Source organism: Rhinoderma darwinii, chromosome 2 (genome assembly GCF_050947455.1).
Source record: "Rhinoderma darwinii isolate aRhiDar2 chromosome 2, aRhiDar2.hap1, whole genome shotgun sequence".
NCBI lineage: Eukaryota > Metazoa > Chordata > Amphibia > Anura > Rhinodermatidae > Rhinoderma > Rhinoderma darwinii.
The window spans coordinates 369,640,002-369,654,232 of record NC_134688.1 but is presented as its reverse complement, the minus strand read 5'-3'; the positions used below and the strand labels follow the sequence as shown (position 1 = coordinate 369,654,232).

Genomic DNA, 14,231 nt, shown 5'->3' with positions numbered 1-14,231 from the left:
TTCCCTTATTCACATTGGTGAGCGAATGGCACTTGTCACACAGGAATAGCCTTTCTACATTATAGAATATAAGTACAAGTTAGTTCTCCATTAGGAGAAAGAAAAAAATCTCTCTAGTGCTGCCTATAGGAGACTAGGGATGTGAGCCAAGCCAGAATAAGGAAGAGAAACCCATCCGTAGACAGCTGTTTTGGGGTTTCTGCTCCTCATCAGTACAAAGAATGGTGCTGGCGTGCTGGGTGAGAGGTCTTCAATGTAGCGCTCAGGAGGTGCTGATTCTCACTAAAGAAACACCGCTGGTATGGAGTCTCACAGGCAAAGCCCCATGAGAAAGATAATATGCAAGAAAGTTCTTCTCCAGAAGGACAACAATCTCTCTAGTGCCACCTATTGAATGTAGCTTCCCTGTAAGTCAATGTATGAGCCACAAAGGAACCTTGAAACATGACTATGGATTTTAGCCAGGCCAGAATCTCCTCCAAAAGGAAGGCAACAGCTGTTTCGGGTTTTTTTTCAATTCTTCTGTACAGTGCAGTTCAAACATTGACTTATAGGGAAGTTACCTCCAATCCGTGACCCTAGAGAGATATTCTTTCTCCTGAAGGAGAACTAACGTGCATATTGTCTTTTCCAATAGAGCATTTCTTGTACGGCTTACCAGCTATGTTTCTTGCAAAATTGAAGTGAGTAATGGGGCAGGGAGCGGAACTGCAGGAGTCTGTGGACCCTACTAAGGATATATGGAGAACTGCACACGTGCAGGGTGGAGAGAGATAAAGAGAATGTAAACTAATGATTATAAATTAGCACAAAAGTAATTGCTGGGGAAGAACACACACACGCACACACAAACACACACACACACACACACACACACACACACGTTGCAATTAAATGACAGCTCTTATGCAGAACATCAAGAACCAAGCATGGGTCGTGAGTGGCACCTTTTGAAAATCCTGCCTCAAGTTCCAAGAGAGCTTGTCCTGCCCCTGGCATTAACACGGTATGTTAATGTACTATATAGTACCACTGGCTTTCACATCTTGGAACCATGCTTAGTAGAATATGAAAAATCTCTCTTGTAAAGTTGAGTTGTAATTAAAATATGCTGCCCTGGACAAAAGGGGCTCTCCATTGCTGGAAGAAAGGGTCTTTTTTTTATTATTTCCAGAAAAAGCACCACGTATGTCCATGGGCTGTGTCTGGTATTGCAGTTCTGCCCTGGTCACTTGAACTGTAATGAATTACAATACCAAACACAGCCCATGGTCAGATGTGGCACCGTTTCTAGAAAAAAAGAATACGCCTTTTTCGACTCTTTCGACAGCCCCTTCAAGGGCAGTATTTTACAGTCAATTCTGTTAAGCATACTTATAAGTCTGCCATATTCATGAGAGCAGCGTTTAACCCTAACTCTTCCCACCCTTCTCTCTCAAGTTATGGCTGACAGTATATATCAACAGCTGTCACTCAGAAGAAAGTGGGAGGAGGCAGGAGGAGCGCTCCCCAGAAAGAGGACTATAAGTCCACTGTATTCTTGTTAATCACCCATTTCTCTGAACATGTCCCACATCCAATAAAAATCTGCTCCATTTTGCCAACACAAAATTGGTGGAATAAGACAACTTTTCATTATTGTGCCCCCTGCATGTCATAAAATCTACACATTGATCGGTTTTCTTGACATGCATGTATAGTGACCGTTTTGTACATGTTACTAAAATTATGAAAAGGGTCATGGCACCTCAGAGAATATCAAGACCTGCTTCATTTAGGACAATGTGAAGGTCCCAGGGAAGGGATCACCATTAATGTTTATCTTGTGGAAAATGGACTTCCCCTTCAAATTAGACTCTTTTAGTTTAAACCAGTTTAAAACGTCTGTGAAAACACCATCATAAATGAAAATAACGAAGTTTCAGTACCCAACCTATTCTATCCAAGCATTGCTGCTGCAGTTGTTCTGTTCCATCACAAAAGCCCTGGAATTTTCTGTCAATGTGTGTTTAGCTTTCTCATTAGAACAGAGCGGTGTCATTCAGTCCAGATCGGGACAGGTGCATGCCAGAAAGAAAGCTTCTAAACTTAGACACCACAAATGCTCCCTTTCCCACAATCTCTGCTTTGTTGTCTGCCTGTTTGCATAGGTAACTGAGGTCACATCTCTTCATTTCATTATTCTTTAATACTATATGTCTGCATATTTTTCTCATATACTTGAATTCATTGGTACCCAGGCATAAAATTTAATCTACAGATTTTCTTTGGAAAAATGTATAACCCTCTGTTCACATCTGCGTTTGGGTTTTCCATTGTTCTGCTCCGTCATAGAAGCAGAACAACGAAAAACCGAAGCTGCCGGATCCGTGGCATAATGAAAACCAACAGCGCCCATTGTCTTAAAAGGGTACCGTCGGGTTTCCGTCATGTTGTCCGTCGTTTTGGCAGACAAAATAGTCCAGCACAGAATCTGCTAAGGAGGCTCCAACGCAGATGTGAACAGAGCCTAACTGATATGCTCCAAATTCACCAAATCGTCCTAAGGAAGCATGTCAATTTGCACCAAGTACTGCCCTTTAGAAAACTTTTCTGGAAAGTGTATCATTACTATATCTTACTGCTATTTGGGCAGTACATGACACTATTATATAAACACTATATCAGAATTATGTAGGTACTCTATGGCACTGTATAGTGGTATTATAGCTACGGGTTGGCACTATTTTTAGTAAGTATTATGGCAGTATTAGTCCTGTTTTCATGGCACTGGTGATTTAACCTGGCACTTAGTTATATAAACCACTGCCACGCAATGTGCAGTATATTTTATATCCTTCGTCCTTATGTGACATATTTGTCACATACTAACCTAAAATTTGTCATATTAGTTTAAATATTACTTTATATTAGTTGTTTAATATTTAGAATTATATAAGCAACTAATGTTACACTAGTATAGCTAATGGTCCATTCATACAAGGCACATCCCCATTCCCAGCAAAGAAAAAAAAGGCTTCCAGCCTGACGAGACATCTGCACTCTTTGTGTATACATTCTATACTATTATGAATACAGAATCCATAGTAGAAATATAAACATGAAAAAACTGAAGATTGCCTGTAAAATAAAAACATTATTGCTAAATTTAATAAATAAATAAAATAAATAAATAAATAAAAAAAAATATATATATATATATAATATTTACATTTTGTAAACTTAATGTGTGCCCCAGCTGTACTGCCCATTTAATGGGTGACAAAGACATAAGTAGTGAAGCTTTATACATGTAGAGCTATCCATTTCTTGAGTGTTCAGAAGATTTCTTACCATCTCCTGCTTCAGTCTTCTAAGGTACTGGTCCATATTCTTCATAAATGTGCTCAGTTGTAGGAGTCCATTTGCCTGCCTTTTAGGAATGTCAGCAGTTGGTGCTCCAGCCCTGGTAGCACATTGTTTAGATCCAGGCTTATTTCAGCTTTTAGTCTTATACTATTTATTATGATCTAGAAGGTTTGATAAATGAATGTCCATTGAATTCCTCAGGACAGGATCATCACTTTGGGCTTCTGTTCCTGCACTTAGTTCCTCATTTGGCAGCTCAGAATAGAGTAGTTGACAGTCTGCTTTCTTAGCAAGCAATCTTTCCCAGAGCTGAGAGCAATGTGCGGGGAGAGTTGGTTCTTCATTCAGCCAATGGCAGCTCATCCCTCATAATAATAGACAAGCCCTGCTGATGAGTAACATGAAGCCCACAAGAGGGGGTTGCTAAAGCACACTTCACCCTTCTGTGTGCTGGAGACAATACACATCCTATATCTGCTTCCTTGCTTGTACTGCTTCACGTTTACCCAGTGCTGACCTGACAAGAATTACATGGAACTCACAAGCTGAATACAGTATATTAGAATTATAACTTAACCCCTTAAGGACACGGCCAATTTTGGCTTTGAGGACAGAACAATTTTCTAGATTTCCCTCTTTGCATCCCGACGCTCATAACTCTTTTATTTTTTGAATGACGTAGTTGTTTGAGACTTTGTTTTTTGCGGGACGAGTTGTACTTTATGTAGGTACCATTTTTTGGTACAAATACATTATCATTTAATTTATATCAATTTTTATTTTGGCAAAAATGCAGAAAAAAAGCAGTTCCGCAGCAGTTTTAATATTTTTTTTTTTACACCATACACCGATCATCATAAATAATGTTATACATTTGTTGTACAGGTTGTTACGGTCATGGCGATACCAAATATATCTATATTATTTCATGTAGTCTTGATTTACACAAACATTTGTGATAGAATGGGTCGTTCTAAAGAGCCCACTGAATTCCACCGTGGTACTATAATAGGATGCCACCGTTGTAACAAGTCAGTTTGTGAAATTTCTTCCCTCCTGGATATTCCACAATGAGCTCTGAGTGGTATTATTGTAAAGTGGAAGTGTTTAGGAATCACAGCAACTCAGCCACGAAGTGGCAGACCACATGAAGTTACAGAGTGGGGTTGCTGAGTGCGGAGTTGTGTAGTACATAAAAGTCGCCAACGTGTTCTGTGGAGTGATGAATCACACTTCTCTATCTGGCAGTTTGATGGACGAGTCTAAGTTTGGTGAGTGCCAGGAGAACGTTAATTGGCTGACTTGTGCCAACTGTAAAGTTTGGTGGAGGAGGGATAATGCTATGGGGTTGTTCTTCAGGGGTTGGTCCCCTTAGTTCCATGAAAGGAAATTTTAATGCTTCAGCATCACAAGCCATTTTGGACGATTGTATGCTTCCAACTTTGTGGGAACAGTTTGGGGAAGGCCCTTTTCTGTTCCACCATGGCTGTGCCCCAGTGCAAAAAGCAAGGTCCACAAAAGCATGGTTGGGTAAGTTTGGTGTGGAAGAACTTGACTGGCCTGCACAGAGCCCTGACCTTTATCCCATAGAACACCTTTGGGATGAACTAGAACGGAGATTGCGAGCCAGGTCCTCTCGTCCAACATCGGTGTCTGACCTCACAAATGCTCTTATGGATAGATTAAAATTCCCACAGATACAAAAATCTTGTAGAAAGCCTTCCCAGAATGGTGGAAGCTGTTTTAGTTGCAATGGTGGACCAACTCCATATTAATGCCTATGTATGTAGAATGGGGTGTCGTAAAAGCTCCTGTAGGTGTAATGTGCAGGTTGCCCAATACTTTTGTGTATTACACTTGGCATTTAAACTGTCAGTCAAGTAAGGATTTAGCGGCTCATAATCACCCTAAGAATCTTACTGGCATCAAATTGCCGCAACCTATACCCAGCCCGTGGGCATATAGAGGCGAATACAGAGTACCACACAGTCAGCATGTACTATAGACCACTCCCTCCTAAATTTCAGCATTTTTATCTATGCAGGGATATGAAGGGTAAGCAATTTTCTTATCACTTGGTGTACAGAATGGCTTAGTTTACATAATATGCATACATTTTGCAATCTAAACGTTGAGTGTACTAAATATTGATTATGTTTTCACACAATTTAATCTAATCAAATGAGATTATACTTAAACATACTCTAAAAATAATCCATCACATTACTGTTTCCTTGTATTTAATAAAGAAGTGAATTCCAGAAAGAATTCGGCAGAATATAAAAAAGAAAATTGGAATGGTGAATCAAAGCCGTAGGTTTCAAAGTCGTCATGGCAATAAACACATCTAAATAACATTTCTAGATGAATCATAGACACTAAGGAAATGAATTAAGCCTTTCACACCATAACATCTGCCGTGACTGCTGGTAATTGTTTTATTAACCCTGCACATACTGGGAATTCTGATAATTCCATGCTATTAGCTTACATCAGGGAGAAGGATTTAGCGTAAGATTTTTTTTTTCTTGCGCCTATGGTCCTATCTAATGAAGTTCTTTCATCTTCTACCTATGATAAGACTAGTAAGATTTTTTTAGCTAAAGACCAAAATTTTTAATTCATGCCCCCAAATTATCTCTTATCATAACAGATGCGATATAGGGAATCATTTTGTTTTAGATGAATTTCAGTTTATTTTGTTTCTATTGTCAGATACACTATTAGCCTATTGGACATCAATGATATTTTATATGCGAATATTGGACCCATTAATGCAAAATTTAGTTTTTTCAGAGTACAATAATTAAAAGGCAAATGTGTGAACAGAGCAAAATGACAGTAATTGTGCCCAATAATGTTTATTTTCATTTGATATCCATACTAGTGTAATGGGCGCCGTATGCCCCAACATGGCATTCTGTTTCTGAACAGAGCACTAGTCTATATCCTAACTAATTCAAGAGTGCAACTTGAAAGCTGTACCCACTTTTTCTGCTATAAATGGAAATTCTCATTTCTGAAAAAAAGTGTGACAAATTAAAATCGTTCCAGGATCTTAATTTGTCTGATGAAGTTATTGTGATGAGATTATAATCAATGAGTGCCATAGTTAAGGAACCTTATTATATTAAATATTGGCCACATATAAACACCCCATGTAACAAAAGTTGTTAAAAGCCTTGTATGAATGCACTTTTCCGATCATTGCACTGCGATCAGCCGACGAACGAGCAAACGTTTTGTGCCGCTGACATTTATGTAAACTATATGGGGACCAAACCATCGTATTAATGATAGTTTAACCCCATACGGTTTACAAACACCCGTGTAAAGGGTCTTAAAACGAGCGTCAATCGACCTGCAATTATCAGCGCTCGGCAAGGGCAAATATCTGCCCATGTAAAACATGCCTTTTGATTCCGCTTTCATTTTGATGCAGATTCCTCAAAGGACCAAGAAGTGACCATACAGATAAATACATATATGATTTATGGGGAACATTTAAATACAAGGGAGGTAACGTCCACTGCATAAAGCCTTACTGGATGCTAAGAAATGGACTGATTTAATAACAAGCAATAAAAAGCAAGTCAAATATCTGTAAGCCATTATAACTTGGGAAAGATGGCTGGGACTTCCTAGAAAATCATTATAAAGGCCACCAGGTCTGTCTAGTATTAGTCCCTTAGGGCATATTTTAGCTAACAGATGCCTGTGCATATTACATGCACAGACATTGATGTACTCTCATATAGGCATGAGACAGTAAATTACGGTTTCAAAAATAAACAAGCAATATTTTTTATTTAATAAAAGACAAAACACAGTACAAAAAAAATGGCAGAATTTAGTTTTGTTTGCATTCTTTCATTATAAAAATTGTATATACATTAAACACTACCATATATGTGTGTGAAAATAATTCCGAAATAATATACAACTCGTATTATATAAAAACAAGGCTTCAAATAGCTACGTAGCTTTAACAATAAAAATATTACGGCTGAAACGAAAACTTTTTTTTTGGTTCAGAAAGGGTAACTAAACATTCAACAAACTTCTGACATGTCATAGTGACATGTCAGAAGTTTTGATTGGGATCGGTCCGAGCACTTATACCCCCACCAATCGCTAAAACGAAGCAGCAGAAGTGCTCGGCCGCTTTGTTTCTGTTCTGCTTTTTCCAGAAATCAATGTAGCGGTGTACGGACTCAATAGAAAGTCTGTGAGGCTGTACTCCGATACATCGGCTTTCCGGAAAAAGCCGATCAGACACAAAGCGGCTGATCCCTCGCAAGAGCGCTTCTGACGCTTCGTTTTAGAGATTGGTGGGGAACAGATACTAGGAGACCCTAGCAATTGGCAGGTATATGTTGAATATAGAGGGAACAAGATGTGCCTAGAGCACATTGAAACCAATTTCCCAATTGCTAAACAATGTGGTTAAAATATAACTTTTATTATTTTGCTATTAAAGATGTCCATGGGGACATAACACTCAGCACAAACGGTTAAAATTAGTAGCCAATATTGCTTCAGCACACGCTCTGTATTCACTCGGTCTGCATGTGTTGCCAGACGGAGTGTAAAATACTCAGTTGCCAAGTCTCGTGTCAGCAGCTGCAGACTGCCGAGCTATAGTGGATACGATGTGGTATGCGTGCTCAGAATTGCCAAGCAGGTTAGGCTTTTTAAAATAATAGATTTAGCCCCCCCGACATGTTTCACTGTCAACACAGCGTCCTCAGGGGATCAAAACGGGGCTAGTGAGCGCGCGTGTAGATTGTCAGTCCCTTTAAAAGTTTGCGATTATCCTCACACAGGGTTCACCTGTGTAAGAACCAATTGGAGCTCAGTACAGAGACCGAGCCTCCACAGTGAGAGATTGACACATGTATTGGCCAATATGTGAGCCGTATGTGTGACCAATAGGGCTGTGTTAAGTGCGCATGGGCACTAGCAGCACGGCTGGACTTAGTAAATTTTCTTGCTTTGACACTGTTTTCGGCGCCTGCGTACAAGAGGCACCGATGATCTTAGTCGATTTTCAAGATTGGTAGCTGCATGTGCGCATGTCTAGGCACTTAGAAAAAAGAGATCACTAGATGAATCTCTGTAATAGAGATATACCATCCAGTTTGACCACTATAAGGAAGTATAAATAGCCTACCAGGATGCAGATCACGTTTACAGGTAACATGATCACAGACAGGCTTGGTTGAACGTCCAGAGATGACTTGGACAGTATCTGAAATAGGGGTCTGAGTGTGTTAGGAACATAATGGTACCGTATTCGCAGTCATATTTAACTAAGTACTCCGAAGTTTTAGTGCGCATGTCTAGGCACTTAGTGAATGCATCAGCAGGGAGTTCTCCTACCGATGGGGTACGTATTATAATAAATGCATATATTTTCTATATTACAAGTCCACCTATACTTCCACAAGGAATACGGCTCAGCCTCACTGTATTGGTTCAAGTAAAGGAAAGAGGGGAGAAGACCACAGGGACGGACAATTAGTCCAATGGACATAATAGACTACTTGAATAGTCAATGTAGAAATATATTGTCTCTTTTTTCAATGAAGATAAGCATTGGTCTTAATGACCAGATGACAGCTGTCAATATATATATATATATATATACATATACATATGTATACCAATTGTGGCATTAGAAATTAGGGCGATTATAGAAAGGCTGCAAAGGTGAATCCCTCATTTAGCCCATTTGGGCTTAGGGATCTGAGCCTATGAATCCATTTTGCTTCTTCTTGCAATAGTTTTTTATCAAGATTCCCAGCTCTGGGACCCAGCTTAACTTGGGTAATGCCCCAAAATTTAAGAGCATTGATGTTTCCTTGGTGGTGAAGTCTAATATGTTTAGAGAGAGGTGTATCCTCCTTCATATTGATCGTACTTTTGTGCTTCGAGATCCTTCTGCGGAGTTGTTGAATGGTCTTGCCCACGTATAATTTTGGGCAGGGGCACTGTGCGGCATAAACGATACCACTACTTTGACAATTAATGAATTGTTTTATGGTAAAGATCCTCCCATCAACTGGGTTGGAAAAGGTTTTGGTCGTCGGCATCAAAGGGCAAAAGGAGCATCTGCCACAGGGAAAGGAGCCCTGTATTGGGGGCGGAAGCCACGTTTTTTGTTCAGTTAATGGTCTCGAATAGTGACTATGTGTTAGATATTCACGGAGGTTCTTACCTCTCCGATAAGTGATGTTGGGAGTATCAGAGATTGTGTCACAAATGTCACTGTCTGTTAGTAAAATAGACCAGTGTCTCTTTAAGATATTTTTAATTTGATATGAGCAATTATCAAAATTCCCTATGCATCTTATGAGGGAAGATGGTTTATTAACAGCCGGAATGGATTTATCATTCTCCTTTTTTCCATGTAGCAGATCATCCCTCGATGTTGCCCTAGCCCTAGCATAGGCTCTATGCAGGGTTTTCTTTGGGTATCCGCGCGCGAGGAACTTTTTATATAGTGTATCACATTCTAATTGGAAGGTGGTTTCTTCAGAGCAATTTCTTTTTGCTCTCAAGTACTGTCCGATAGGAATACCTTTTTAAATGAAATTTCCCTGGACCTAAAAATTTCCCTGGATCCTGGTGGGGCAGTACAAACTAATATCTACAGAAAAGAAACTGCAACAAACAGTTTCCTGCATTGGGGAAGCTTCCATCCGCCGGCCCTCAAAAAAGGTATTCCTATCGGACAGTACTTGAGAGCAAAAAGAAATTGCTCTGAAGAAACCACCTTCCAATTAGAATGTGATACACTATATAAAAAGTTCCTCGCGCGCGGATACCCAAAGAAAACCCTGCATAGAGCCTATGCTAGGGCTAGGGCAACATCGAGGGATGATCTGCTACATGGAAAAAAGGAGAATGATAAATCCATTCCGGCTGTTAATAAACCATCTTCCCTCATAAGATGCATAGGGAATTTTGATAATTGCTCATATCAAATTAAAAATATCTTAAAGAGACACTGGTCTATTTTACTAACAGACAGTGACATTTGTGACACAATCTCTGATACTCCCAACATCACTTATCGGAGAGGTAAGAACCTCCGTGAATATCTAACACATAGTCACTATTCGAGACCATTAACTGAACAAAAAACGTGGCTTCCGCCCCCAATACAGGGCTCCTTTCCCTGTGGCAGATGCTCCTTTTGCCCTTTGATGCCGACGACCAAAACCTTTTCCAACCCAGTTGATGGGAGGATCTTTACCATAAAACAATTCATTAATTGTCAAAGTAGTGGTATCGTTTATGCCGCACAGTGCCCCTGCCCAAAATTATACGTGGGCAAGACCATTCAACAACTCCGCAGAAGGATCTCGAAGCACAAAAGTACGATCAATATGAAGGAGGATACACCTCTCTCTAAACATATTAGACTTCACCACCAAGGAAACATCAATGCTCTTAAATTTTGGGGCATTACCCAAGTTAAGCTGGGTCCCAGAGCTGGGAATCTTGATAAAAAACTATTGCAAGAAGAAGCAAAATGGATTCATAGGCTCAGATCCCTAAGCCCAAATGGGCTAAATGAGGGATTCACCTTTGCAGCCTTTCTATAATCGCCCTAATTTCTAATGCCACAATTGGTATACATATGTATATGTATATATATATATATATATATTGACAGCTGTCATCTGGTCATTAAGACCAATGCTTATCTTCATTGAAAAAAGAGACAATATATTTCTACATTGACTATTCAAGTAGTCTATTATGTCCATTGGACTAATTGTCCGTCCCTGTGGTCTTCTCCCCTCTTTCCTTTACTTGAACCAATACAGTGAGGCTGAGCCGTATTCCTTGTGGAAGTATAGGTGGACTTGTAATATAGAAAATATATGCATTTATTATAATACGTACCCCATCGGTAGGAGAACTCCCTGCTGATGCATTCACTAAGTGCCTAGACATGCGCACTAAAACTTCGGAGTACTTAGTTAAATATGACTGCGAATACGGTACCATTATGTTCCTAACACACTCAGACCCCTATTTCAGATACTGTCCAAGTCATCTCTGGACGTTCAACCAAGCCTGTCTGTGATCATGTTACCTGTAAACGTGATCTGCATCCTGGTAGGCTATTTATACTTCCTTATAGTGGTCAAACTGGATGGTATATCTCTATTACAGAGATTCATCTAGTGATCTCTTTTTTCTAAGTGCCTAGACATGCGCACATGCAGCTACCAATCTTGAAAATCGACTAAGATCATCGGTGCCTCTTGTACGCAGGCGCCGAAAACAGTGTCAAAGCAAGAAAATTTACTAAGTCCAGCCGTGCTGCTAGTGCCCATGCGCACTTAACACAGCCCTATTGGTCACACATACGGCTCACATATTGGCCAATACATGTGTCAATCTCTCACTGTGGAGGCTCGGTCTCTGTACTGAGCTCCAATTGGTTCTTACACAGGTGAACCCTGTGTGAGGATAATCGCAAACTTTTAAAGGGACTGACAATCTACACGCGCGCTCACTAGCCCCGTTTTGATCCCCTGAGGACGCTGTGTTGACAGTGAAACATGTCGGGGGGGCTAAATCTATTATTTTAAAAAGCCTAACCTGCTTGGCAATTCTGAGCACGCATACCACATCGTATCCACTATAGCTCGGCAGTCTGCAGCTGCTGACACGAGACTTGGCAACTGAGTATTTTACACTCCGTCTGGCAACACATGCAGACCGAGTGAATACAGAGCGTGTGCTGAAGCAATATTGGCTACTAATTTTAACCGTTTGTGCTGAGTGTTATGTCCCCATGGACATCTTTAATAGCAAAATAATAAAAGTTATATTTTAACCACATTGTTTAGCAATTGGGAAATTGGTTTCAATGTGCTCTAGGCACATCTTGTTCCCAGAGATTGGTGGGGGTCTCAGTGCTCCGACCGATCCCAATCAAAACTTCTGACATGTCACTATGACATGTCAGAAGTTTGTTGAATACTATGACATATCAGAAGTTTGTTGAACGTTTAGTTACCCTTTAAGGCAAAAATTGTCTTGCTCCTTAAAGGATACAAGGCACTGCAAGTTCAATTTGTTGATGCTTTATTGTGGAGGAGAAAAGCACCTAACAGTGACGTTTCGGCATGCAGGCCTTTCATGCAGCTTGAGGATGGCCTCCATGCCAAAATGTCACTGCTATGTAAAGCATTTAAAAATGTAACCAGTGGTGCCTTGTATCTTTCTTGCATATTGGACTTCTATGGTGGATGAAGGGGGAAAGCACAATTTTATTGAAAATTGAAAACAGTTTTTGCGTCATTGTGCCACCAAATGTTGTAAGGAGGTGTACCATGTAGAATTAAAGCCTGCTAACGCCGCCACTTACCCAGCAGGAGAACACTCGTTGACCAATGAGCAACTTCCTCTTCAGACTGATGGAAGAGTTTAACCAATGAGTGTTTCCATCAGTCTCCTCACTGATACAGGATGCACGGGGATCGGTGAGTATGATTTACAAAAAACTCACTGCATCTCACTCTCCGGTATTCTTCTCTTCCAGGTCCACACAACATCCTGACGCTGGACGGAGTCAAGATCCAGTACGGCGAAGCCTAGCACAGAAGAAGTCTAGGGAGTGGTGAAGAAATGTAGTCTTTTTTTTTTTCTTGCTCAGGTCTGTGTTTAGGGGTATTGCGTCTGAATATATACTGGAGTTCTATGTCCCGGCCCTGTGAGGAAATGATACAGAAAGAACATATGAAAGTTGCAGAATTTTTTTAGAATTAAGATTTATTTACTAGACAACATCTTTGATTACAGTTTTCTCAGAATTCAAAGATGGCAGTGGTTCCTTGTATGAAATAGAATAGTCTGGTGTGGTAATTTCGGGAAGATTATTATACATGACCAAAGGTGAATAAGCCTTATCAACAATAACCGTTGTTCATGGATCTAAATCTTCATTGGTTTCGACAATCTTCTGTGCAGTCTACACAGACCTCCCTGTATTCTATTTTAACACTTGCAGTCCTATTTCTAGATGTACTTACCCCTGACCTACAGACATTTGCTACCAAGTACACTTTGCTTTTGAGACCGTGCCAGAATCCCATTCTCCACCCAGGAATGTGACGGAATAACATTTCTGCTGATCCCACATCTTCACATCTTTCCTTCAGCTGTTTGTATAGAGGATTACTAGGGATATTCTAGAAAGGGACAGAAAATGACAGTTGTTAGACTGCATAGCGATAATTTGACCATCTTCCTTACATCCTCAACTATATAGTAAAGGGGCAGCAGGGGATCCTAGAAAGTGATGAAGTCAGATTTCTGGTCATTGTAAGGTTTTATTTTTCCAGTTCTGCTAGCAGCCACCTGGTTTTATTAGGTGATGTAAACATCTTGGGGAAAAATTTACTGAAAAATAATTAGCACTTTGCCTGGTAATATATTTTTGTGACTCCCAGACAGCAGCGCGCAGCATGTAATTTTCATTTATAATTAGCATTAATCTCACTTACCTAATTAAAACTAGCAAGAATGCTGCCGTATGATATTTACTCGTTAAATACTACCCACCTCCTAAGCTACGAGTACAGATTCTCAGAACTGTAAAATCTAAGCATTGAAATAGTTGAAATTTTCTGGTATTTTTCTTATCAATCCAACAACATTAGTTGTATCAATTTATAGTTATATTAATAAGTAGAGTTTTATACTTCGTAGAAATTACTCTTAAGGCTAATGTTGATGGCCGTATTACAGATCTGCGTTGCACGTATATATCTGTAATACGGGACCCATAGGAATCCATGGGCTCATAATTTAACTTTGTATTCAATTGAATTTAGGTTTTTTAAAGAGTAGCTATC

At 39.8% G+C, this 14,231-nt stretch overlaps 1 protein-coding gene across 1 annotated transcript in view; it reads right to left on the bottom strand.

The window, feature by feature from the left end:
• INKA2 (inka box actin regulator 2) overlaps positions 1 to 3,631 on the bottom strand; it is a 39,174-nt gene extending 35,543 nt beyond the window's left edge. The window contains exon 1 of the mRNA XM_075853876.1: positions 3,334 to 3,631. Within this exon, the coding sequence (XP_075709991.1) occupies positions 3,334 to 3,378 (45 nt within the window). The 5' untranslated portion in view covers positions 3,379 to 3,631. The remainder of the gene's footprint in view (positions 1 to 3,333) is intronic.
• Positions 3,632 to 14,231: the final 10,600 nt, after the last annotated feature.